Source organism: Scyliorhinus torazame, chromosome 12 (genome assembly GCF_047496885.1).
Source record: "Scyliorhinus torazame isolate Kashiwa2021f chromosome 12, sScyTor2.1, whole genome shotgun sequence".
NCBI classification, from domain to species: Eukaryota; Metazoa; Chordata; class Chondrichthyes; order Carcharhiniformes; family Scyliorhinidae; genus Scyliorhinus; species Scyliorhinus torazame.
Window position 1 is genome coordinate 176,275,552 of NC_092718.1, and position 26,795 is coordinate 176,302,346.

The following is a 26,795-nucleotide window of genomic DNA, read 5'->3' on the forward strand; positions in this document are numbered from 1 at the left end:
ACCATTCACAGCAAAATAGAGTAAAAGTTTTCTTCCAATACCTACAAGGGAACCTGACCAAATACTCTCCTAACGTTGATGTTAATTTATTAGTGTTAAATGTGTAATTACTTCAAAAAACACAATGGTTCGACTGAAAGGGAAGAAAACCAACTTCCCCAGGAGTTTCCAGGTATCTGGGGCGAAATTCTCCGGAAATGGCGCGATGTCCGCCGACTGGCGCCCAAAACGGCGCCAATCAGACGGGCATCGCGCCGCCCCAAAGGTGCAGAATGCTCCGCATCTTTGGGGGCCGAGCCCCAACATTGAGGGGCTAGGCCGACACCGGAGGAATTTCCGCCCCGCCAGCTGGCGGAAACGGCCTTTGGTGCCCCGCCAGCTGGCACGGAAATGACATCTCCGGGTGGCGCATGCGCGGGAGCGTCAGCGGCCGCTGACAGTTTCCCACGCATGCGAAGTAGAGGGAGTCTCTTCCACCTCCGCCATGGTGGAGACCGTGGCGGAGGCGGAAGGGAAAGAGTGCCCCCACGGCACAGGCCCACCCGCGGATCGGTGGGCCCCGATTGCGGGCCAGGCCACCTTGGGGGCACCCCCCGGGGCCAGATCGGCCCGCGCCCCCCCCAGGACCTCGGAGCCCGCCCACGCCGCCTGGTCCCGCCGGTAAGGTAGGTGGTTTAATTTACGCCGGTGGGACAGGCAATTTATCGGCGGGACTTCGGCCCATCCGGGCCGGAGAATCGAGCGGGGGGGGGCCCGCCAACCGGCGCGGCGCGCTTGTCGCCCCCACTGAATATCCGGTGCCGGAGACTTCGGCAACCGGCGGGGGTGGGATTCACGCCAGCCCCCGGCGATTCTCCGACCCGGCGGGGGGTCGGAGAATGTCGCCCCTGTATGCAGTTCGAGGGTTAACAATCAAGTTTCTTACTGAATGAGGAAGGACATGGTTAATTTAAGAGTAAGGCTATTAATCTTACAAGCTAAATTTCTGAATACTCCATCTGACCCTGTAAATGTTTACGGAGTGCAAGAGTCAAAAGGCCTACATATAATTACAAGGGAAAATTACTGAGGAATTTTAATTGCACAGTCATTTAGCACAACTGTCAGTACAAGCTAAAAATTGAAGAGGAACATTATATCAAAGATCTTGTTTACTCTGTTAGTTTATTGACTGGAACCAATCATCATTTTGCAAGGAACCCAACAGTGCGTGCTCATGTGATCTGCACAGGGCTATTAGAAGGTTAAGTAAATGGAAGTATCTGATTCCTTCTTCCAGAATGCTTTAACATTGCCAGGAGGCTATCATTAGCACTGGCGGAGAGATAGGTAAGGCACAAGACATTAACACTGGTGAAGAGATAGGTAAGCCACGAGTATATAAAAGGGTTTCCAAAAATACAGCTCTCTTAATAGTGATATTGTAGTGCCCTGGATCTGGTGTATTTTCTCCCTTTATTGGGCGGGATTTACTGACCACCCCAGCAAGCGATTTTTGGCGCAGAGGTGACCCGCCAGCCGGATCTACCGGTCCCGCCATTGAGCTTCCCTTGCCGTCGGGAAACCCATGCACCGGCTTGGGACCGGAATGGTCCTGCCCAAAGTGGCCATTGTGTCCTCATTGTACTCCTGATAGATGAAGAGATTGACTAAAAGTTGTGCTTTAATTTCTTTTGAGATTGAGCACGGCATCCCTGGCACCATTCTGCCAGGACTACAAATTGGCAGACTGCCCTTACACTTTCGTTCCCTGCCCACCTCAACCCAATGATTTCAATAGAGAATAAAATTCTCTGTTGACCCAACCTTGCTGGTGGTGGGCTAGATTAAAATTGAGGTTCAGATTTTTCCACTTATATGTATTTCTTCATGGCAGACACCATTCTAGTAAATCTACATCATAATCTTTCTAAGGCCTTAATAATCTTCCTGCAATGTGGAGCACCATAATGCACACAAATCTCTAGCTGAGGTCTTATTACAGATGTACATAGAATCAGCATTATCTCCTTGCTTTTAGGTTCTATAATTCTTGTGAAAAGAGCTAAAAAGTTGCAACCTCACCAACTTGAGATGGTTCCTTTAATGTCCTGTGAACTATATGCCTAGGTTTCACAGCATGGTGGTGTTGTGGTAATGTCACTGGACTATAATCCAAGGCACAGAGTAAATGTTCTGGAATCATGGGTTCAAATCCCATCAGAACTGCTGGTGGAATTTAAATTTAATTAATGCATTTGTAATGGTGACCATGGCAACTATCATCGATTGTTGTAAAAACCCATCTGTCCTTTTGGGAAGGGAATCTGCCTACGTGTCTACATGCTTACATGGTCTGGCCTACATGATTCCTGATCCACAGCAATGTGGTTGGCTCTCATCCCTGTAAAATGGCCTACGAGCCACTCAGTTCAAGGGCAATTAGGGATGGGCAACAAATGCTGGCATCACATGAAAGCAGAAAGAAAAATAAAACTTCCAGTCAGAGTCTGTTTTCAGCTGTGTTTTGGTCAAAATGCTACAACTCACACCTATTTGTATTGAATTGCATGTCACCTTTTAGGCCTTTTCACACCACCACCCCTCTACCTTACCAATAACACCTTGTAACAACCTTTTTTCTTCTGAAGAATTAATTATACCTCCTATTTTGGTATTGTAAGTGTCCTGCCTGTTTGTTCTTGTTTATTCCCTGTCTATCCCTTGCTTTCCCTCTTTCTTTTCTTTCTGCAGTTACATTTTTTGATCCATGGATGTTTAATGGACCTGTGATCTTAAGGCAAAGCAGCCTTCACCTTTAACTCAAACAGGAAGATCCAGAAGCCTGTGCTGTTTTAGACTGGCATCCGTGATGATTCGGATTGATTGATGTGGCTGGTGGGTCAATGAATGGGCCTAAAAGGCAGTGCGCTGCCAAGTAAGAGGTGGCGATAGGACCTGTTCCCACTGATATGGTCCAGAGACTTAAAGAGCTTTCAGTTTTCCTTTTGGAAGCTAAGGGAGAAAAGCTCTCTTTTTCCCGCTGTTTTCTCCAGCAATAACCAGCGAATTCTCACCAAACGGTCATTGTGGGAACCAACTCAATGCAGTAAAGGCTGATGCAAGCAGAGACCAGGGGCGAAATTCTCCGTTATCGGCGCAAAGTCCGCCGACCGGTGGCAAAAACGGCGCAAATCCCACCTGCATCACGCCGCCAAAAACGTCGCAATGTCTCCGGCCCGGAATGGGCTCGCAGCGACACGACGCTATCCGCGCTTGCTCACGCGCTTCACGCCGTGCGGCGTCATGCACGTCGCACGGCGTTACGGCTCATTAAGGATGCGCTGCTTCCCCCACCCGACCAGAACACCCGACTGGATGGCCGCCCGCCGCTCAGACCCGAGGTTCCAGTCCCGCGACATTGAGGCGCTCCTGGACGCAGTAGAGCAGAGGAGGGAGGCCCTGTATCCCGGACATGGCCGCAGAGTCGCCCCACGCCACAGCCGGCGTCTGTGGAGGGAGGTGGCAGAGGCCATCACCGCTGTGGCCCTGACACCACAGACAGGCACCCGGTGCCACAAGAAGGTGAACGACCTCGTCAGAGCAGCCAGGGTGAGCCTCCCCCCCTGCCCGATATCCATATCACCCATATCCCCCCTCCCCCATATCCCCCCTCCCCCATATCCCCCATATTCTCCTCCCCCATATACCCCATATCCCCCCTCCCCCATATCCCCCCTCCCTCATATCCGCCTTCCCCCATTTCCCCAAGTGAATCCAGTCCTAACCTTAACCTCTGCAATACACGCGCAACCGACGGCGAGCATTCATATACCTGTCTAACATTGTTGCCTTTTACCCCTGCCACCCCCCCCCCCACAGGAGAAACGCGCACACAACACCAGGGAGCATGTGAGGACTGGCGGAGGCCCCGCTGATGAGAGGCCACTGACCGAACATGAGGGAAGGGCCCTGGAACTGGCTGGCGGACCTGAGGACCGGGAGGTTGCTGATGCAGAGGTCGGGGGCCCACCAGCAAGTGAGCCACCGACAGCCCGTCCCCATATCCCCCCTCCCCCATATCCCCCCTCCCCTATATCCCCCCTCCCCCATATCCCCTGATCACTGCCTGCGTGACTAACCATGCATGCTTCATTGTGTGTCGCAGGAGCAAACGTCGAGGCACCCATCCCCGCAGATGCAGATCGCCCGCATGATGCTCCTCGGAGACCACGGGAGACAGAGAGACCCGGACCCTCCAGCATGCGACGCCCGCAGGATGCCCCTCGGAGACCACGGGGGACGGAGAGACCCGGACCCTCTGGCATGCGACGCCCGCAGGATGCCCCTCGGAGACCACGGGGGACGGAGAGACCCGGACCCTCTGGCATGCGACGCCCGCAGGATGCCCCTCGGAGACCACTGGAGATGGAGAGACCCGGACCCTCTGGCATGCGACGCCCGCAGGATGCCCCTTGGAGACCACTGAAGATGGAGAGACCAGGACCCTCTGGCATGCGACGCCCGCACAATGTCCCTCGGAGACCACTGGAGATGGAGAGACCTGGAGCAACAGGGAGACGACGCCCCCGTCTCGTGCGGGTGCGACGACGCAGGCGTGTGCCACCCAGCGACGAGAGGGGCAGCCACAGGCCCCCGTCACAGGCTAGCCATGAAACCACTACCCAGGACACCACTACCCAGGACACCACTACCCAGGACACCCCTACCCAGGACACCCCTACCCAGGAAACTGAAATACAGGACAGTGACACAGATTGGATGGGCGGAGACGAACTGCCACCCCAAAGTGCCATGGACTCAGAGTGGGACGATGCGCACGACACAACGCCACTGATGTCACCAACACCCTCCACCATCGCAGAGACGCTCACCTCGGTTGGGCACTTTAGTGATGAGGCGTCTGGTACACTCAATGGTGCGCACAACACAGCCGTCCCGGTACAGCAGGTGGAGGTAGGAGCAGCAGAGGGGCCGGGCGGTCGGAGGGCAGCCCAGCCCAAGCGAACATCTGCCGCCCAGATGGATGCCGGGTTCCTGGAGTTACCACACCCACCCATAGGTCCGATGCAACCACCGACCCGGAGACGAGCGAAGAGGGTGACGGGCGGCTTGCGGCGGCTGCAGTCGCAGGTGGAGGAGTCCACCCGCGTCCAGGAGCTGAGAGTGGTGCCGGTCATGCATGCCACCCAGGTCGACACCGCACGGGTGGTGTCCGCGGTGGAGGCAATGGGTGCGACGGTGTCAGACATGGGGAACGGTTTGCGAGGCCAGGGGCTTTCCGTGCAGGCGGCGTCTGTGGCCCAGGACATGGCTGCCCTCTCACAGGAGGCCATGAGCCAGCGCCAGCGGCAGATGGCAGAGGCGCTCAACGCCATGGCCCAGTCTCAGCAGGCCATGGCCCAGTCTCTGCAGTCCATGGCCCAGTCTCTGCAGGCCATAGCTGAGGGCATCGGCGCCATTGCCCATGTGCGAGACGGCGTCGCACAGTCACAGACAGGGTTTGCCAATCCCTTGAGCTCCATGGCTGCAAACCTGCAGACCCCTGTCGATACCAGCACGGGCCTCCAGGACTGGCAGCGCCAGATGTCGGGGGGGCGTCGGATGGCCAGTCCGTTCGCATCCCCCACCCATGTAGAGGCCTGGGGGCCATCGGGCACCGCGAGGGAGGAGGAGGTGCTGTGGTCCGTCCCGGGTCCCCCTGTAGGGGAGGTCCCGAAACACCGCGACACCTCGGACTCCCCCCCTTCCGTCCCAGGTGCATCGGGTGGGCAACGGGCAGGACAGGCTGGCAGCGCGCCATCCCAGTCGCCCGAGCCCATCTAGGCCAGGACGCCCCAGGAAACGGCCGCCAAAGGGATCCCGTGTCAGAGGGCAGGAATCACAGGAGTCCACCTCCAGTTCTGCTGAACCGTCTGGGGAACCACTTGGACGTAGTCATAGGGTCCCTAAGGCCAAACAATTAGACACTGAGTAAGTTGGCACGGGTGCAGGGCACAGATGAGTTTTAGGGGCTAGGGCATGTGCATGAACTCCTTTGGTTATTAAAGTCAATGTTACACCTACAGAAGCTGCCTTTGTGCTCTGTCCAAAGCGTTGAGCGCAAGTGTGTGTGTGAGGGGTGGTCATACCTCAGCCCTATGTGAGTCTGCCCCTTGCCCCTGGGCCGCCATCAACATCCCCCCGGGCAGAGGACGGGACCGTGCGCTGCAGTGTCACAGCCGCAATGCAGGGATGGTCCGGGTGGATGGTGGTACTGTGGCCATGGGTCAGACATAGTCCAACGATGTGGAGCCAGGAGCTCATCGCAGGGCGGGTTGTCATCATCCTCCATGGCCTGCAATAGAAACGCGTCCACCCGCAACTGTGTGAGCCCGGCCCGTTGTGCCGCCGGTGGATCGGCAATGGGGGGGTGGTGTGCATGCGGGTGGGGTGGGTGGGGTTGGGGAGGGGGGGGGCGGTGCTGGGTGGGTGGATGGGTGGGGGCTGGCGGTGGTCGGCTGTTGCCATGGTGTGTGGTCTGTGGCCATACTACCCGATTCCCACGCCCATCTAGTCAGTGAAGCGGGCGTCTATCAGTCTGTCCCGTGCCCGCTGGTCCAGCCGGTAACGGTGGACAGCCACCCGCCTGTGTCTACCCCATCTGCCCTGACCATTGCCCCCATCCCCCTCATCTGGGGAGGACTGCGCCTCTTCCTGCTGCTCCTCCACTCCGCCCTCCTCTGCCTGCGGCACATCGCCCCTCTGCTGGGCTATATTGTGCAGGACGCAGCACACCACAATGATGCGGCCGACCCTATCTGACCGATACTGGAGGGCGCCCCCAGAGAGGTCTAGGCACCTGAAATGCATCTTCAGCACGCCAAAGCACCTCTCCATCACTCCCCTTGTCGCTACATGGGCATCATTATAGCGGTTCTCCGCCTCATTGCGTGGCCTCCATTTTGGCGTCATCAGCCTCGATCGCAATGGGTAGCCCCTGTCACCCAGCAACCAGCCCCTCAGCCGGGGATGGCGTCCCTCGTACATGCTGGTAATGTATGAGCGCGACAACACGTATGAGTCATGTACACTGCCCGGGTAACGGGCGCAGACGTGCAGGATCATCATGCGGTGGTCGCAGACCACCTGTATGTTCATCGAATAGGTCCCCTTCCTATTGGTGAACACGGCCCTGTTCTCTGCAGGTGGCCGCACGGCGACGTGCATCCCATCGATCGCGCCCTGGACCATGGGGAACCCGGCCACGGCAGAGAAGCCCACGGCCCGGGCATCTTGGCTGGCCCGGTCCACAGGGAAGCGGATGTAGCGGTGCGCCATGGCATATAGGGCGTCTGTCACTGCCCGGATGCACCGGTGCACTGATGTCTGCGATATGCCGGACAGGACCCCACTCGGTGCCTGGAATGACCCCATTGCACAAAGGTTCAGGGCCAGCGTAACCTTGACGGACACGGGGAGAGGGTGTCCCCCGCCAGTGCTACGCGGTGACAGGTGCGCCAGCAGGTGTAGGATGTGTGCCACCGTTTCCCGGCTCATCCGGAGTCTCCTCCTGCATTCTCGGTCCGTGAGGCCCTGGTATGACTGCCGGGGCCAGTACACACGGGGCGCCCTCGGGTGCCTCCGTTGCCGTGGGGCCGCGACGTCCTCCTCCCCCTCCTCGTCCTGTCGGTCAGGTGTCCCTCCAGCCTGGTCGGCTGCCGCCTGCCCCTCTGCGGCAGCCTGCGCCGCCTCTCTGGCACGCTCCTCCTCCTCCTCCTCCTCATCCAGGGCAACATAGACATTAGCGGCTGCCGCCACGTCGGCCAACATCGCTGGCTGATCGGAAAACATGACGGCCTGGGGGCGGGGGCGGGGGGGGGTGGGTGAACGGCATGTCATCATTGCCCATACCCCCTCCTCCCCCCAGCCAGGTGGCATGGACCGCATGGGTCCGACTGTTGGAGGCTGGCACCTGGCCAGGTGGACCAACTCACTTGCCCCCCCAAGTCCCTCCCCGGCATGGACCCCATCCTCCTCCCCGGCACGGACCCCATCCCCCTCCCCGGCACGGACCCCCCCCCCCCATCCCCCTCCCCAGCACGGACCCCATCCTCCTCCCGGCACGGACCCCATCCCCCTCCCTGGCACGGACCCCATTCCCCTCCCCGGCACGGACCCCATCCCCCTCCCCGGCACGGACGCCCCCCCCCATCCCCCTCCCCGGCACGGACTCCATCCTCCTCCCCGGCACAGACCCCATCCCCCTCCCCGGCACAGACCCCATCCTCCTCCCCGGCACGGACCCCATCCCCCTCCCCGGCACGGACCCCCCCCCCCATCCCCCTCCCCGGCACGGACCCCATCCTCCTCCCCGGCACGGACCCCATCCCCCTCCCCCTCCCCGGCACGGACCCCATCCCCCTCCCTGGCACGGACCCCCCCCCCATCCCCCTCCCCGGCACGGACCCCATCCTCCTCCCCGGCACGGACCCCATCCCCCTCCCCGGCACGGACCCCATCCCCCTCCCTGGCACGGACCCCATCCCCCTCCCCGGCATGGACCCCATTCTCCTCCCCAGCACGGACCCCCCCCATCCCCCTCCCCAGCACAGACCCCCCCCCCATCCTCCTCCCCGGCACGGACCCCATCCTCCTCCCCGGCACTCACCCCCCCTCCCGGCACTCCCCCGGAGCCCAGCCCTCTCTAACCACCCCCACCCCCCCGCCACACACACACTCACAAAACCCTACACACACCTCTCCCCCACACATTCAGACTGCGGCCACGCCATCGCCTCTCCAGCGGCCAACCCCCCAGGCCGTCACCCACCTCCACGCTGGTCGGCGTCAACCTTGAGCACAGGTTGACGCCGATTGAAAGGTGGTTTGATTTACGCCGACGTGACCCGTCATCACGTCGGCAGGACTTCGGCCCATCCGGACGGGAGAATATCGGCAGCCCCAAAATCCATTGCCTTGCGCCCACCCGTGCCATTCTCCGAGATGTGCGGCGCCATTGACGCCCCGCCGACTTTTCTCCCTTCGGAGACTTCGGCGGGCGGTGGAGGCAGAATTTCCGGCGGCCAACGGCCATTCTCCGACCCGCTGGGGGGTCGGAGAATCCCGCCCCAGAATCTGACAACTCTCTCTGTAACAGGCTGTTGCGAAGCCTGGAAAAGCTGTAACGTATTGTTAACTGCAAGGAAGATCATTACAGGCTACAAATCACAGACTTTAAACATGCTCATACTTTGAAGAAAGTGCACTGAAGAACTCATCATCTGAAGCAAGGACTCTTATCTTTTGACCTTAACCCTTAATATTTTACCCCTTTCCATTCCTCTGTCTGTCTTGTGTGTGGGTAGAGGGTGGAACAGTTAGCATTAACATAGAATTTACAGTGCAGAAGGAGGCCATTTAGTCCATCGAGACTGCACCGGCTCTTGGAAAGAGCACCCTACCCAAGGTCCACACCTCCACCCTATCCCCATAACCCAGTAACCCCACCCAACACTAAGGGCAATTTTGGACACTAAGGGCAATTTATCATGGCCAATCCACCTAACCTGTACATCTTTGGACTGTGGGAGGAAACCAGAGCACCCGGAGGAAACCCACGAACACACGGGGAGGAAGTGCAGACTCCGCACAGACAGTGACCCAAGCCGGAATCGAACCTGGGATCCTGGAGCTGTGAAACAATTGTGCTATCCACAATGCTACCGTGCTGCCCGTTAAAGGGGGAGTCTGGCATTAGCTTGACATTAAGCAGCTGTATTCACTGCATTTGTTACATTTGTTCTAGTTATAAGTAAACAGCAATTGTGTTTAAACTTACAAACCTGGTGACTGTAATTATGGACGGCCAAGGGCCAAAGACTTTGGGTATTTTAATCAGAATTATTGCTTAATTCACTTGTGCTGTGCCTCTGTGGTTTGTGGGGCTGGAATTGACCATGCACTAGCCCAGGGTGTTGTAACAGCATCATCCAAAATACATCCAAATCATTGATACACTCAGTGAACAGAAATGACTCCAGAATAGGAAATTGTGGGACACTGCAATCCACTTCCAACCACTCTGATAAACTGCTTTTAACCAGTGCTTTACATTTTCCACCTACTAATCATTTTTAATTTGGTTTGGTGTCCTCCCTCTAATTCTATGCTGGAAACTTTCTTGTGGCATCTTATTAATGGCTTTTCTATATTTTGCATGCACTAGATATGCTGCATTTCCCCATCTACCATGTCTGTCACCTGATCAAAGAATTCTGAGGTTTGTAAAGCACAATTATCCATTTTGAAATCCGTGCTGCTTACTATTATTCCCTTTTCATTTCAATGGTAATTTCATCTTAATTAAAGATGCTCTTTCCCTTCCACAGATATCAAGCTAACTGGCCTTTGATTATCCAGATTAACTGTTTCCCTTTTTAAAACCGGGTTTTATATTGATACTCTCCAGTCCTCAAACACATATCCACGGTCAAAGGAGCTCTGAAACTATGGGCAGGAATTTCCTACCCCCATGGCAGCAGAGGCAGCTCGCCATCGGTCGCCTGCAGGATCTTCCAGTCCCATCAATGTCTATGGTGTTTTGCGTGACTCGCCCGTCCTGCCACTGGGGAACCCGCCACGGGGAAGTCGCCTTTGGTGGGAGCAGAGACATCCCTTTCCCCAAACAACAGCCAATATTAAGTAACTCTATGAGCTAAATCCAGCAAATAATTACTACACCCAAGTTAAGATGGTCACCTCTGGGAAATAGTCTTCAGGTTCAGTGAAGGCGGAAAATGGCGATTTGTCATGGGAGACTAAGGGTGTGATTCAGTGACCCCGTTGCGCCCAGTGTGGATCTGGGCGTAATGGGTGAATGGCGCGCAATCCCAAAATTGGGTTTTGTGTCGGGCCGGTCGTGAGTCACCCAACTCGCTCTGCCCAGCGCAATCTGGATCTCGTCCTCGCTGGTTGAGACCCAGAATGACTAAATACCCGGACACTAGGTTCACCATGTCCCCGGGACTCACCTGCCTGGGAGACCTCGCTAGGGTGCCGTTTAGTACTGGCCCACACAAATGTCTCCCAGCCCATTGCAACCACCAAGAAACACCTGCTGCATGTGTCAGGGCTTTAACTTGAGTCCCCTGAATTGCACCCTAAATCTGCAACTGCTCCACTTCTAATGTCAGCTGTCTCGCCCCCCCTCTCCTAGTGTCCTACAGTTATACGATTTATTTCCCTTTGGTGTTATTCACCATGTGGAATGGGCTTTTGGCAAGTAAGTGTCAATTTCCTTACCTCTCCACTTTGAAGTTACCACCTGTATAGCCCATTATTTACTCGAGTCATATATGTTAAATACTTGTTTGCACTGATAGGCGAATTTACATCTCTTCATTTCTCCAGACGTTTGCCTCTAATTTGTTTTTTAATCTTAATTTTCCCACATTTTTATCAAATCAGGGAAAGAAATTTGCTATCCTCATCTAGCTGGCCTACATGTGACTCCAGACCCACAGAAATGTGCTTGACTCTTAAGCACCCTCTGAAATGGACTAGCCAGCCACGCAGTCCAAGGGCAACAAATTATTTCCCGGCTAGCAATGCCCATATCCCATGCATGGAGTTCATACATTCATCCTGTTTCTACGTGGATTTCCTCCGGGTGCTCTAGTTTCCTCCCACAGTCCAATGATTGGCCATGGTAAATTGTCCCTTGGTATCCAAAGGTTAGGTGCGTTTACGGGGAAGGGGAGGAGTGGGCCTGGGTGGGGGTGCTCTTTCAGAAGGTCGGTGCAGGCTCGATGGACTGAATGGCCTCCTTCTGCACTTTAGTGATTCTAGGAATTTTTAAAAATTGTGCATATGTCATGTGAGCAAGTATTTGAAGAGCATATTCCCAACAGTGCCTATTACTCATTTTTTAAATGCAGTCAGCAACTCTAGATTATAAATAGGTCAAATACGGATGGTTGCTAATTTATTCAGCAACATACCATCTGGGAAACACTTGTTCATGTATTATTTGGAGGAAGAGGAGTCGGGTGAGAAAGAAGCATTCATGATGCTTGGGAGGTGAGGAATCTTTATCTGAAGAGGTTACCTAAGAACAAAAGGGCTTTCCTAACCCTAGCAGAGGACCACCAGCTTCACAGGCAGGAGGATAGTCTGAGAATTACACTAACTGCTGCAACTTGCAACCAGATTGTAAAATTGGCACAGTACTGCCAGGAACAGTGAAGGTCACCAACCCCTTGAACTCTAATTCCTTTATTTCATCTTGGTGTTTGCAGGGGGCTACTGGTGACACGAGCAACATACATCACCAGTGCATTCAGCAAGTTACTGGTGCCTTATTTGCCAGAGCCAACCATTACATTTTCTTCACTTAGTGATCCCAGAGATAAACAGACCCAAGCAATGTGGTCCTTTAGAATGACTGGATTTCTCAACATTCAGGCCCTTCATTCAGAACTGACTAAGTTGCACTATCATTGCTTTAACAGGTCAACCAGGGCAATCCAGGCCTCCAGCACCACCTTAAACACATTACATTCTATTCACCATGTCTATTATTTCCAGTGGCAACAGGATTTTTAAAAAGGAGCTGAAAGACATGGCTGAGGAGCCAGGGGAGGCATTGTTAGGATTATTGTCAGACATAATAGGTAACTTCTGAAGGGTCCTTATTAATCTGAAGTGTTAACTCTGTTTCTCTCCACAGATCCTGTCTGACCTGCTTAATATTTCCAGAATTCTCTGTTTTTGTTTCATATTTCCAGCATCTGTAGTATTTTGCTTTAGAATAACTGATGAGTTTAGCCACATGAGGTGAGCTTGGTGTGGGCTTCCACAATGCATTGATGTAATGGGAGTGCTCATGCACAGATCAGCAAGTCCAGGAGAAGGAACAGGTTAGGCCTGGCACAGGATTATGATGCCATCTCTTCTGATATGGCAACACATCTACACCAGTCTGAGTTTCCCCCCAACTTCTCTCCACTGAAGAGACCACATGACCCAGAAAACAGGCAAGGAACAATGACCATGAATAAAAGTGCTGCAGGGTAACGGGTGGCCATGCCCATTGAATTTGAGAGGCACTTTGGTCCTCTTGTTGACATTGAATGGCCACTCAACTCACAGGCCCTTGCTACGGGGCCTGAAGTAGGAAGAAGCACCAGTTTAGGAAGCTGAACACAATGCCTGCCAACTGATAAGAAACATATACTTGTCTTCTTGTGAATATAACAGTAGATGCTATGTATGGTCAATATTGTAGGACTGCTAATTTATTTCAGATGACGGGGAAGGTGGTGAGAGGCTGTGAAAGGAGTGGAAATTGGAAGCATTCTTGAAGTGTTCATGAGAATGATTTGTCAATCGAGATTTTGTGAATGGCTCATGTGACTCAGACATAGACTTATGACACCTCGGCCTCTTCTGGCTTAATTCTGCATGTCATCTTGTGTGACAGTGCCGGAAAAGAATGTAGTGAAGCACAGATCAGTATGCTACAATATTTATCTACCTCCTAACGCCTCTTCCTATCCTTGTAATATGTGCTCTTTGAAGGAGTCAATGTCGTGAGTATCCTTCCCCACAATCTTATCGGTCGCAAAATCTGCTCATGGTTAAAAGCAAAATAGAATTGCCATAGTCCCAGATGACCATAGTCTACTTTCTCCTTTGGTGGTTTAGCCTGAGGATCACCACACCTTGGTTGAGGAGCATGGTTGAGGAGGCAGGGCCTTCCTGAATAACCACAGCTGGTACTGGTATTGAACCCATGCTGTTGGCCTTGCTCTATTTCACAAACCAGCTGTCCTGCAACTGAGCCCCCATCTTAAATGCTGCCTTTTCGATCCAAACCAGAAACAGTAAGGATAATCTGGCAATGACTGCTACGTGAAACACATCTGACGTGTTTATTAATATATATTGTGTTTTCTTTAGTCCATGTGTAGGACCAATCGTTCAACTGTTGGTGGGTATTTCTTGGCCGGGAGGAACATGCAATGGTACACAGTGAGTAATGTTTATTTTATTGATTTACTTTATTCGTCAACATTTTCTTAAATTATAGAAAGCTACAATGCTGTAAACCTGAAATCCTAAGGAAACAAATACATTTAGATAAAATAAATTTAGAGTATCCAATTTTTTTTTCCAATTAAGGGGCAATTTAGTGTGGCCGATCCACCTACCCTGCACATCTTTGGGTTGTGGGGGTGAGACACACGCAAACATGGGGAGGATGTGCAAAACAAATCAATTTTAATCCACAACTGGACCATTGTTGGACAATGGACCTCAAATGGATGGTGAGACACAGATTGCATGCCAAAATACAGATGTTTGTGATTGATTAATCCATGGTTAAAAGACTGTAAACAACAGTAACTAACATTTAAGGCTAACACCCCTCAACTAGGCATCATTTAGATGGCAGTTGAATGGATTGGTGTTTCTGAGCTGAAGGTTCACTGTGCTAACTTATTTTGATGCCCAGTGCTCTTGAAACCTTTTATAGGTTAAAGAAAAACACTTTTTTAATATCCAAGACTCCATACCTGCAGCAGAAGGTAGCTTTATTATTTCAAAACTCACTCAGTCTCTTTCTTGAATTCCCCTCCAGGTTGGAACCTCACTCTTTGCTAGTAACATCGGAAGCGGACATTTTGTTGGTTTAGCAGGCACAGGGGCAGCAAATGGCTTGGCTGTTGGTGGCTTTGAGTGGAATGTAAGTGTGTTAACGCTTTGAAGCATTATAGGAATCCTGATCAGCGTGCCTTTGGATTCCAAATTTTTCCCAAGTTGGCCATCCTTTGGATCATCACTACAGCTTGACACATTAGATGTGTATTCTCCTAATGGGGGACACAATGAGCACGGTTTAACCAAAAATTTCTAGGCATCCTTTTGGGCAAATTTAGTGGGATGTTTCTCGCCGGCCTTTTGGGTGAGATCCATAATGGCATTCACACCCGTGCCACCCGGTGGAACTCAGAGGGGTGGAACTCAGGGGAGCTGGTGGCCACCGTCGCCACTCCATGGGATGGGTAAGGGTTGGTGCCCAACGCCCCCTCCTCCTGGTTGGTGCCCATAGGGCCCTAGAGTTCACCTTGGGATGGAGAGGCAACTGATTTGAGCTCTGGCTGTCCCTGCATCATCTGGCTCACCAAAATGTGCCCCAGAAGCCTGACCACTAACATGACCTATCGGGGTGGGTGTATCTGCGCCGCTGGATGATGGGGATGACAGTTGTGACGCGACTAGTGTAACGGCATCCTCTGAGGTGGTCTCCTGGAGGCTAGAGAGGGGGCCACCCGGGATGTGCCGGTGCCGTCGGCTAGAGGACCTGCGGGCGAATGGACATGTGGTCAGTGGGAGGGATGGGTCGGTCAGTAAGGCAATAACAAATCATATTTGACAGGTCCTCTGGGAGGGGCCCGGTAGTTCCTCACTCCTGTGGCATCCGCCAGCCTCCATGTTGGTGACTGCCCTGCCCTCAGTCACACCTGTCACTTCCAGGTGCCCGCTCCTCAAAGGTGGTGAGGATCCTGATGTCTGGCACACCACCGCCACTCTCCCGGCGATTTCCTGAGGCGATAGAGAGGGGGCTTTGTTAGCCACACACGTGGTTCAAGTGGTGGGAGGGGGGTGGGGGGGGGGGGGGTGAAGGAAGGGTTGCGGGAACCTTGGATAACATCACTGCACATCATCAGTGTTTCCAAGCTCCCAGGAAGGTGAATATTATTTCCTTCAGACTACCAATAATTAAATACATTAATGGTCCCAAACCCCAGGATTCTGACATATTATTGCTTGCAGACCTCAGTGACTAGATGTGTTACAGTCTCCAGATCTATAGCAAGCAGACACATTACAATCTTAGGATCAGCTGTGTCTCAGAGACCTCAGTATCACTACTATTTACTGACCCTGAATCCAGATATTTGTTTCCCATGTGCCAGCATATCAATTGGATGAGATATGTTTGATAACATTTTATTAAAGTTTGTCGTTGATATCTCTCTCACTTCTCGTTTTCAGAATTCCTCTCTGTATCTGTATTTATCTTGACAAATATATGAATAGGATGGGAATAGAAGGATACGGACCCAGGAAGTGTAGAAGATTGTAGTTTAGTCGGGCAGTATGGTCGGCACGGGCTTGGAGGGCCGAAGGGCCTGTTCCTGTGCTGTACATTTCTTTGTTCTTTGTTCTTTGTTATCTGCCATTCTTTCTCTATCTTAACTATGCTCCTATGGTCGATGCTCCTCTGAACCTGATCTTTTACCTCCTTAAGATTCAAAACCGTTCTTACCTCCCTGCATATTGGTGAAGTCAAGGCTCATTGGGTTGTCCCCTACTCTAATTCATTCTTTACCTGGAACCATCACATTCCTCACTCCTCCTTTCATTTTGCAAGGTTCAAACATTTAGAAACTCAAGAATGTTATCACCTGACTGCTATAGCTCCTTACGGACCTCATCATCTCTTATGCCCATTTCCAACTTGGTTGTGTTTCATATTCTATGCCCTTCGCCTGGGTCTCACATTAACGAATGGAGAAACAAGTTGCACTGTATAACTTTGAGATTTGCATTCCACAGGCCCTGTTTGTTGTGTTGCTCCTCGGTTGGCTCTTTGTCCCAGTCTATTTGACAGCTGGGGTGAGTATGAGATTCTATTTCCATTGGCCTGTTCTGGTATTTATGTCATACAATTTCCAGATGGTGAGTGGGCTTATTCAACACACTGTGACACACAGTATCCTGGAGCTGGATTCAAACACAGGGATCCCAGTGATGGAAGGATACTTTATCCATCACACTATGGTGTCCAGTGCCCTGCAGTTGGATACAACCCTGGATGTCACTAGTGGAGGTAACATTGAGTTTGGGTGACAGTGTAAAACGGTGATGAATTGTGTAAAATGGTAATGCAAATTCATCTGCCTGTTATACATCTCTGATGGATTTTGTTTCCATTGACTTCAATCGTTGTACACTATCAGCCAAAGTCAAATTGGTTTCCAGCATACCAAATATCATGTGACCAGCAGTTCCAATTTATGTCTTCAGAAAACATTCTTATCTGTCAGATCTTTATAAACAAATATTTGTCTATATGGATTCAGCAGGAAGAAACTTGCAGATGAAAATATTTGCCCATTATTTGACTTCCTCTGTCCTTTCCCAGGTCATCACTATGCCTCAGTACCTAATGAAAAGGTTTGGAGGAAACCGAATCAGACTCTACCTCTCCCTCATCTCTCTCTTTCTATATATATTTACCAAGATTTCGGTAAGTATCTCCTCATATTCATCATTTCATTCAATGTTTTTTTGACTGTCTCTTCATTCAAAGGGCCACAGAAAGTGAAACCTGCCCATTAAAAGATCACCTATGGGGAAATGTCTTCTTTAACGATTCCCAATGGGCAATCTCCACCTATAAAGGGTGCTCCATGGCCAAGCACCCTCTTTACTGGTCCTCATGGGAAGTTTTAAAAAAATAAAAATTTTAGAGTACCCAGTTCATTTTTTCCAACTAAGGGGCAATTTAGCATGGTCAATCCACCTAGCCTGCACATCTTTGGGTTGTGGGGGTGAAACCCACGCAAACAGAGGGAGAATGAGCAAACTCCACACGGACAGTGACCCAGAGCCGGGATCGAAACTGGGACCTTGCGCCGTGAGGCAGCAGTGCTACTCACTGCGCCACCGTGCTGCCCTTTTCATGGGACGTTTTGAGCATCCTTAATGACCGTTCTCTCTTTAATGATCCCTGGATCATTCTTCAGTTAGATTTCACTGTTATTGATATTTATCCATGAACTTTTATCTGATTGCTTGGTAGGTGGACATGTTCTCTGGAGCAGTCTTCATCCAACAAGCTCTGGGATGGAACATCTATGTCGCAGTAATTGCCTTGCTGATTATTACCTGCATCTACACTGTTACAGGTAGGCACAGACGATCAGGCAGGTGAACGTCTTGTTTACATGGAGCATTCTGCGGGCTTCCACTTGAAAAATGCAGAACGAGAAAATAGGGGAAATTGTCCATACAGAGTTGGAAGAAACCACAACTTCAATGGCTGGTCTGTGCTCAGTCAGCTGATGTGCAAAGTAGAGAATTGAACCCCACAAGTAGGAAAGTCAGCTTCCATCTCTGGTCTATGTTGACTTAGCTGATCTCACCCAGCGTACAGTTGAACTGACAGGCAGGAAGGAACTATCAACTGGCCTGTGCTTAGGCAGCTGATCACATTTGGGGTCCCATGAGTTGGGAGAAGAAAAAAACCTGGGGCTCCTGCTTTTGATTATATTCAAAGACTCTTGTTGCAATGTTTCATTTGTGTGGCCGTGAGGTGCGGACAGGATCCAACACAGCTTGATTGTAACCTCCCCCATGCCATGAACAGGTCATGCGGCACATACTGTCTGAAATTATTGGGTGTCTTATCTTGCAAACAAACTATGGCCCTTACAAACTCCAATTATGGACATCGACAGGGATATTCCCATTGGATAAGAATCTCAGCATCTGCTTTCTCCCCCTCCTGGATCAGTTGCCATCAATCAGGCAGTTCTTGTATTTGTAAATCTTCACTGGCTAAATATATTAAAAAATCTTTTTGTTTGCTTCCATGGTCACTGTAATTTAGGATCATTGTGTTTTCATCCTCACCCCAATGTTACTGTGAGCATTGACATTAATTGTGGAAGAAAGGATTAGATCGAGATGGAACAGTTCCCTATCTTTCCACGTACCCAATAAGTGGACAACATTGCTGGGCTCTTTCCAAAACAACAATCTGTTCCGGTCAATAAACTAACATGTTAAGCACTGTCCGCAATGCGATGTTCTTCCTTTCATTTTTAGCTGATACTGACAAAAGTGCTGAGTTGCTGGGCAATTAAAATTCCTCAGTCATGTTCTTGTTGTAATTATTCTTGAGGCCTTTGACTCTTTTGCTCTGTAACTCTTTACAGGGTCAGTTGGAATATTTTGGAATTCCAATTGCCAATGCTCTTGCTCTAATATTTACCATGTGCCTCCCCATTCCAATCATAAAATTACATCTTGAACCCTTATGCAGTGGGAGGATCTAAGAAAATTCCAATATCCAGTGTTATTCATTTGCAGCATGCCATTATGGCCTTGAAAAGTACATAAATACTACAGCGATAGAGGCGGCATGTAGCACAGTAGTTAGCACTGCTGCCTCACAGCATCAGGGACCCGGCTTCAATTTCAACCTTAGTTGATTGTCTGTGCCAAGTTTGCACATTCTCCCCGTGTCTGTGTGGGTTTTCTCCAGGTGCTCTGATTTCCTCCCACAGTCCAAAGATGTGCAGGTTAGGTGGATTGGCCATGCTAAATTGTCCATCATTGTCCAAAGGTTAAGGTGGGATTATGAGGTTTCAGGGATGGGGCAGGGGAATGGGCCGAAGTACGGTTCTCTTTCAGAGGGTTGGTGTAGACTTCAGTATGAAGGGATTCAGTGAATAATTACATGTAAACTTTAGGAAAATTGTTCTAAAATCAGGTCCTCCCACTTTCATCCCCATCCCTATTATTCTAGTTTGCACTGTTGTAGGTGCTGAATCTGTATATATTAGGGATAGAAATCAATGGGTAGAAGTCATAGAATTTACGGTGCAGAGGAGGCCATTCAGCCCATCGAGTCTGCACCGGCCCTTAGAAGGAACCCTACTTAAGCCCATGCCTCTACCATATCCCCGTAACCCAGTAACTCCACCTAATTTTTGGACACTTAGGGGCAATTTTGCACCTAACCTGCACATCTTTGAACAATGGGAAACTGGAACATCCGGAGAAAACCCACACAGGCACGGGGAGAAAATGCAAACTCCACACAGACAGTCACGTGAGGGTGGAATTGAACCCGGAACACTCGAGCTGTGAGGCAGCAGTGCTAACCACTGTGCCACCATGCCGCCCATGCTTCAGCTACACAAGGGTGGACAACACCTGGAGCAGCGTGAGCATTTCTGAGAACCACACCTTTAGAAGGATACTGGCCTTGAAGAGAGTGCAGGTAGATTTACCAGAATAATACCTGGACTCCAAAGGTTAATCCACGAGGAGAGATTAAACTAACTAGATTTAACCTAGAATTTAGAAAGTTTGGGGTGACATGGTCAAAATATGAAATGAAATTAAAATCGCTTATTGTCACAAGTATGCTTCAAATGAAGTTACTGTGAAAAGCCCCTAGTCGCCACATTCCGGCGCCTGTTCGGGGAGGCTGTTACGGGAATCGAACCGTGCTACTGGCCTGCCTTGGTCTGCTTCCAAAGCCAGCGATTTAGCCCTGTGCTAATATTCAGCATATTATGAGGAAAAGGTGAAGTAGCTTGGGAGGAATTATTTCCACTTGTTGGGGAATCATGGGCCTGATTAACAGATTAGAGCCAGACCTTTCAGTAATGAAATTAGGAAATATTTCTACATGCAAAGGCTGGTAGAAGTTTGGAACTGCAAATTGATGCTCAGTCAATTGTTAATTTTAAAACTGAGATTGCAAGATTTTGTTGTTAACCGAAGATATGAAGGGATATGGTGCAGAGGCAGGTCTATGAAGTTAGGTCACAGATCAGTCTTGATCTCAACAAAATGGCCTACGCTTGTTCTATATTTTACTGGTGTAGAGACACTGGGTGCGATTCAACCAAAAGATTTTAAAGTATTGGGCGCGATGTAGCCCAAAAAAATTGATTCATTTTCTGGGTGGTAATTAATAGTTCATTCTCAGCACTTGTCGTGGCAGGAATGAGCCCACTATCTAACTGCACTCTGTTTTATTTTGGTGACCCCCCAACTCCCACCCAAAGCCGCACTCAGTCGCATCCTGCACTAAAGAGCTGCGCCCGCCAGAATGTCTCAATGCGGAAGGAGATTGGGATGCCATTTTTAAATGGCACCCCAATCTCTCGACCCTCCCGACGTGAGCGCGGACTCCCCCAATGTCCTAACCCACCTATAAGGGGGTCCTCCGCACCCGACCCACCCCCCCACACCTTACTCTCACGGGCAGGACACACAGGTCTGTTTCCCAGCATGGACAAAATGCCAGCCTGGCACCCTGAATGTGCCATCGGAGCACCCTGGCAGTGCCAGAGTGCCAGGCTGGCAGGGCCAGACTGGCAGGGCTAAGATGTCCAGGTGGCACCAACAGTGTCAGGGTGCCACCCTGCCTGGAGACCAACCACCCGGGGGCCTCTAATCCCATGGGAAACACCCCCAGGTGCTGTTGAGTTAGTTGTCCGTGACCAGTTGGCCAGAATTTTGGCGAACGAGAGGTAGGGTAACTGTCGTCACCACCTCCTCTCAATCCGTGAAACCTTTCTTCCACCTCTTTCTGCCCCTCATTGCCATCATCATCCTTCTCCTCCCACATTTGGCTGTGGGACAGCTGCGGAATGAGGATGTACAGCATTCAGGCAGGATGACAAGAGAAAGACAACATGGAATTCAATGGCGGCTAGACCCTTTAAAATACTTCAGTGGGAACAGATACTGCTTATCTTCTAATCATCGGCTACTGCCACTGACCCAGCAACCTTGAGTATTCATTTGTCCTGGATGTCAATAGTCTGCTCCACAAAATATGTTTCTCTACATCCCCCCACCTCTGAACTGTTTCCCGCAGTCATTGTGAGTCAGTTTCTCCTGAAAAAATATTAACAGCTGTAGGTATAGATAAGTATCTGAAGGGAATCTCCAACATGGTAGCCGAAAGCGAATGTAACATATGTTGGCAGGATTTGAGAATGTGAGAGGTGGAGGAGTGCAAGTCTTTTTTTTATTCGTTCATGGGATGTAGGCATCGCTGGCTGGGCCAGCATTTATTGCCCACCCCTGAGGGCACTTAGGAGTCAACCACATTTCTGTGGATCTGGGGTTACATGTAGGCCAGACCAAGTAAGGACGACAGATTTCCTTCCCTAAAGGACATTAGTGATCCAGATGTTTTTTTTAAATGACAATTGACAATGGTTTCATGGTCACCTTTAAACTTTTAATTCCAGATTTTCTTTTATTGAATTCAAATTTCACCGTCTGCCATGGCAGGATTCGAACCCAGGTCCCCAGAACACGACTATGGGTCTCTGAATTACTAGCCCAGCGACAATACCACTGCTTGTGACTGACACCTCTACAATTCAAGGTGGAAGAAGACATTTATTGAGTCATGATGAAATATATAATAAGACTTCACATCCTATTTAAGAAGGGATCCCATAGTACTGAAGTGAAAAGGCATGTTTTTGTGCAATGCTGACTTTTTTCATTAGTTCAGGGAGATATAGACGTCGCTGATGGCCAGCATTTATTGCCCATCCCTAATTGGCCTTGAGCAGGTGATGGTGAGCTGCTTTCTTGAACCGCTGCAGTCCATGTGGTGTAGGTACAACCAAAGTGCTGTTAGGAACGAAGTTCCAAGTTTCTGACAGTGAAGGAACTGTTTCTTTCTGATTGGTTCTAGGAGGCCTGGCTGCACTGATGTACACGGACACAGTGCAGACATTTGTGATCATCGCTGGAGCTTTCGTACTGATGGGATACTGTAAGTGAGTTGCTCTCTGCACCTTTCAAACAAGAACAATTTAAAAACTTGATGCCTCACTGACTTTAAACCGTACAGAGCAGGAAGGGCCCAGGTTGCGTCCTAGTCTGGGCTGACTTAGCTGATCTTATACAAGGCAGGGGATTGGTGTATTTAGACTCTTGTGCCTGTGGCTTTGGGAAGAAGGAAATCAGCCAGCACTCAAACTCCTCAACAATCTCCAGGAACATCTCCTGGAACGTGCATGTGAGTGGGTGGTAGTAAAAAGATGACTGTGAATATTTTCCACAATTGAGTACCCTGCTGACGCTATCAGGACTTTTCTGGGAATGTACGTGAGACATAAGCGGGTGTTTAATTTTTCTGGGATCTGTTACCAGAAATAATCAGCAACCTGAGTTGAGGATGGGAGAAAACTGAGAGGAGAAGACAAACCTCTTTGCTCCGCAAGTGGCGCACATGTGCCTATCTACTCAACACAACAAAAATACTACTACTCATTTTAATCATTTTTGTTTGGCATCATTAATACTTGTCTTGGTTCAGGATGCTTTGGGCCCTTTCCCACAGAACAGAATTATCATAGAATTTACAGTGCAGAGGAGGCCATTCGGCCCATCGAGTTTGCACCGGCTCTTGGAAAAAGCACCCGACCCAAGGTCAACACCTCCGCCCTATCCCCGTAACCCAGTAACCCCACCCAACACTAAAGGCAATTTTGGACACTAAGGGCAATTTATCATAGCCAATCCACCTATCCTGCACATCTTTGGATTGTGGGAGGAAACCGGAGCACCCGGAGGAAACCCACTCAATTAGACTGAACAAAGGTTTACTAAAATGCACGGTCCCATGTAGACTGTTGGACGCAAAGGCAGATTGGCAGTGTTTAAGATGCAGCATGGTCAATTGTTTTTGCACAGATGCCAAGCTATGTTCTTGTGACAATGGTCAATTCATCAATAATGTCTGACCATTCAGGAAGGCATCTAACAATGCTGACAAAACTCTTTGGATGTCAGTTAGTGTTTGATGAAAAACTATCAGGCATCAACACTAGGAGCCAATGGGGTTCCAGAGAGGTTGCAAAAAGTGGTAACTTCAGTCCTGATTTACAGGCCAGGTAGCTTTAAGTTGAACAACCAACACTGTGCGGAGTCTGCACGTTCTCCCCGTGTGTGCGTGGGTTTCCTCCTGGTGATCCAGTTTCCTCCCACAGTCCAAAGATGTGCAGGTTAGGTGGATTGGCCATGATAAATTGCCCTTAGTGTCCAAAAAGGTAGGCTGGGGTTACTGGGTTATGGGGATAGGGTGGAGGTGTGAGCTTAAGTGGGATGCTCTTTCCAAGGGCCAGTGTAGACTCGTTGGGCTGAATGACCGCCTTCCGCACTGTAAATTCTATGGTTCTATGATAACACCAAAGCAGACTCATAGATTTTTTGTAATAGTACATAAACAGAGAGTATATCAGTGATACCAAATATCTCTCAGTGTTATGTATGTTTTGCCTATTATGAAATAAAGCAGCTTACAATGGAGTTGAACATCTCTTCCATTAATAATACAGTCCGCCTTCAGAGTGATTGAAGGCGTGAACATGCTCAAGATATGGAGAATCAGAACACAAGCACATTTTGTTGTTAAATTCCTGGGTCTAATAGATATCAGGCAGTGGGAGTCAAAATCCATTAACATCAACTGTTTAAAGAGGTAGTTGACACCTCTAAATCTAAGTGGGATTGGATAGTAAATGGGATTGAGGAGACGATTCCTCTAGGGGATTTATGTGGTGGGAGAAACTGCTGTGTGGGTGCACTGGAGCTCAGTGTTGGAATCATTACAATCATTTATTTACACAACTGGTGTGGATTCAGAAACGTAATAGAAAGGGATCAAATTTGCACAGTATCTCAAACTAGATGGGGCATTGGAATCGAAAGGGGCAGTTCATAAATTACAAAAGGAACTGAACTATTTGTGTAGGTAGGCAGAACAATAACAGATGAACTTTAATGCAGACAAGTGTAAAGTGATGAAGGAAAAATAGATGATCGGCATTCAGTATGGATTGTTTTGTAATATCTAGTGAAGGAACTGAAAGAAACCTTGAAGCCACTGAGATCCAGTCATGAATAGCCAATGAGAGCTGCATTTGTAGGGCGGCATGTGGTTAGCACTGTTGCCTCACAGCACCAGGGACAGAGGTTCAATCCTGTCCTCAGGTGACTGTCTCTGTGGACTTTGCACGTTCACCCCATGTCTGCGTGGGTTTCCTCCGGGAGCTCCGGTTTCCTCCCACAGTCCAAAGATGTGCAGGTTAGGTGGATTGGCCGTGCTAAGCTGCCCCTTGGTGTACAGGGATGTGCAGGTTACGTGGAGTTACAGAGATAGCGCGGGGGAGCAAGCCTCGGTAGGTTGCTCTTTCAGAGGGTCGGTGCAAACTTGATGCAGAATGGCCTCCTTCTGCACTTTAGGGATTCTATGATTCAACAAAATCAACAGAATGTAGAACTACATAGCTTAAACATCAGAATGTCAGTCAAGATCATTAGATTAAACTAGACCCTGGATATTATGCCCAATTCTGGTTGCCAGAAACGAAAGAGCTATTTAGGCATTGAAGACAGTGCAGGTAAGAGTTATGAAGGTAAATCCTAGTCAGAGAGGTCTAAGTTATGAGGAAATATTACCATTAACCTGTGGATTTCTGTTACATCTTCCGCAGCTTTCCATGAAGTTGGGGGCTACCAGGCTTTATTTTCCAAGTACAAAGATGCTGTTCCAAGTCTTCATGATACATTAAATCCTCTCCTTTATAACATCTCTGACAAATGCTACCTGCCTCGCGCTGACTCATTCAACCTCCTACGAGATGCCATCAGTGGTGACCTACCCTGGCCAGGATTAATCTTTGGCATCACCATCATTGGGGTTTGGTTCTGGTGTAGTGATCAGGTAGGCTGGTGACTGACCGTGATCCACAGCCCTCGGCAAGTACTTTGTTTGAAAAATGAACACAAATATGAGACGTGTTCTTTATGCTGTCCTTTCACCTCTGCAAGTGGGAGCTGAGTCCAGCCTCGGAGAGTCACGGTTTACAGTTTACATGTCTGTGTGGAGTCTGCACATCCTCCCCGTGTGTGCGTGTGTTTCCTCCGGGTGCTCCGGTTTCCTCCCACAGTCCAAAGATGTGCAGGTTAGGTGGATTGGCCATGATAAATTGCCCTTAGTGTCCAAAATTGCCCTTCATGTTGGGTGGGGTTACTGGGTTATGGGGATAGGGTGGAGGTGTTGACCTTGGGTAGGGTGCTCTTTCCAAGAGCCGGTGCAGACTCGATGGGCCTATTGGCCTCCTTCTGCACTGTAAATTCTATGATTAGGTTAACTGTTCTTTGAGCCCAGAATGGTGGAATTGAAGTTTCCGTTCTCTGATGGCTGAGCATATTATTGGACTTTACAGCATCATCGTAGTCACAATTATCAAATGCTCATCCAGGCTTTATAAAAACATAACTTAGAGGGACCAATCAGACACTGTTACAATGATGAGATTTCCAAGATTGTTATGTTTAGCAACTATGTCTTTATTTTAAAGTAAAATGAAGGGGTTGATGTGACCTGTTCTGAAGTTAGTCCGACAGCAAGCCTAGGTGGTTTAATTGTCAGAGATTAAAGGAGCCCAAATAGTTTTACAGTGAATAAAGTGCAAGGTGTTTACACTTGGAGGCAATGACATTATTTATTAACAGTGGATAGGTCATGAGACTCCAAAGACTCAGAAACATTTTGAAAATATTGGGTTGTAAACAATTGTGCAACTGTCCATTTGACTTCGAAGATAACAGAGTGGGGTTGCTAATCAGCATTGTTATCTGGGTATAAGGCCCATGTGATTCACATTGCCATGGAGATGGGCTTTGAGAGGGGTAGGGTGTAAGATATCCTGAAAACTCACAAGGTTTGTCTGCTAGATCCTGGAGAGAGAGAGAGCAACTATCAGCAGCAAGATGTTCTGGTTCACCATGCAGGAATGTGGGTAGGAGCTCGCACTGAGATTGAAAAGACCAAATTCATGAGTAGTTAAATCAAGGCTGGAAGATTCACCTAGTTTATGCTAAAGGAAGAATCTCCAGGAAATAAACTTAACTGTGAAAGACAATTGTAAGATTAAAAGTTTCCAGGCTGTGAAAGGAAAAGAACA

General features: G+C 49.8%; 1 protein-coding gene across 1 annotated transcript in view; it reads left to right on the forward strand.

Moving 5' to 3' along the window:
• The window catches only part of slc5a2 (solute carrier family 5 member 2), a 69,751-nt gene that overhangs the window by 7,687 nt on the left and 35,269 nt on the right, over window positions 1-26,795 (forward strand). Inside the window, exons 2-8 of the mRNA XM_072469432.1 lie at window positions 13,942-14,013; window positions 14,624-14,728; window positions 16,606-16,665; window positions 17,195-17,299; window positions 17,855-17,960; window positions 22,514-22,594; window positions 25,320-25,549. Coding sequence (XP_072325533.1) covers window positions 13,942-14,013; window positions 14,624-14,728; window positions 16,606-16,665; window positions 17,195-17,299; window positions 17,855-17,960; window positions 22,514-22,594; window positions 25,320-25,549 — 759 coding nt within the window. The remainder of the gene's footprint in view (window positions 1-13,941; window positions 14,014-14,623; window positions 14,729-16,605; window positions 16,666-17,194; window positions 17,300-17,854; window positions 17,961-22,513; window positions 22,595-25,319; window positions 25,550-26,795) is intronic.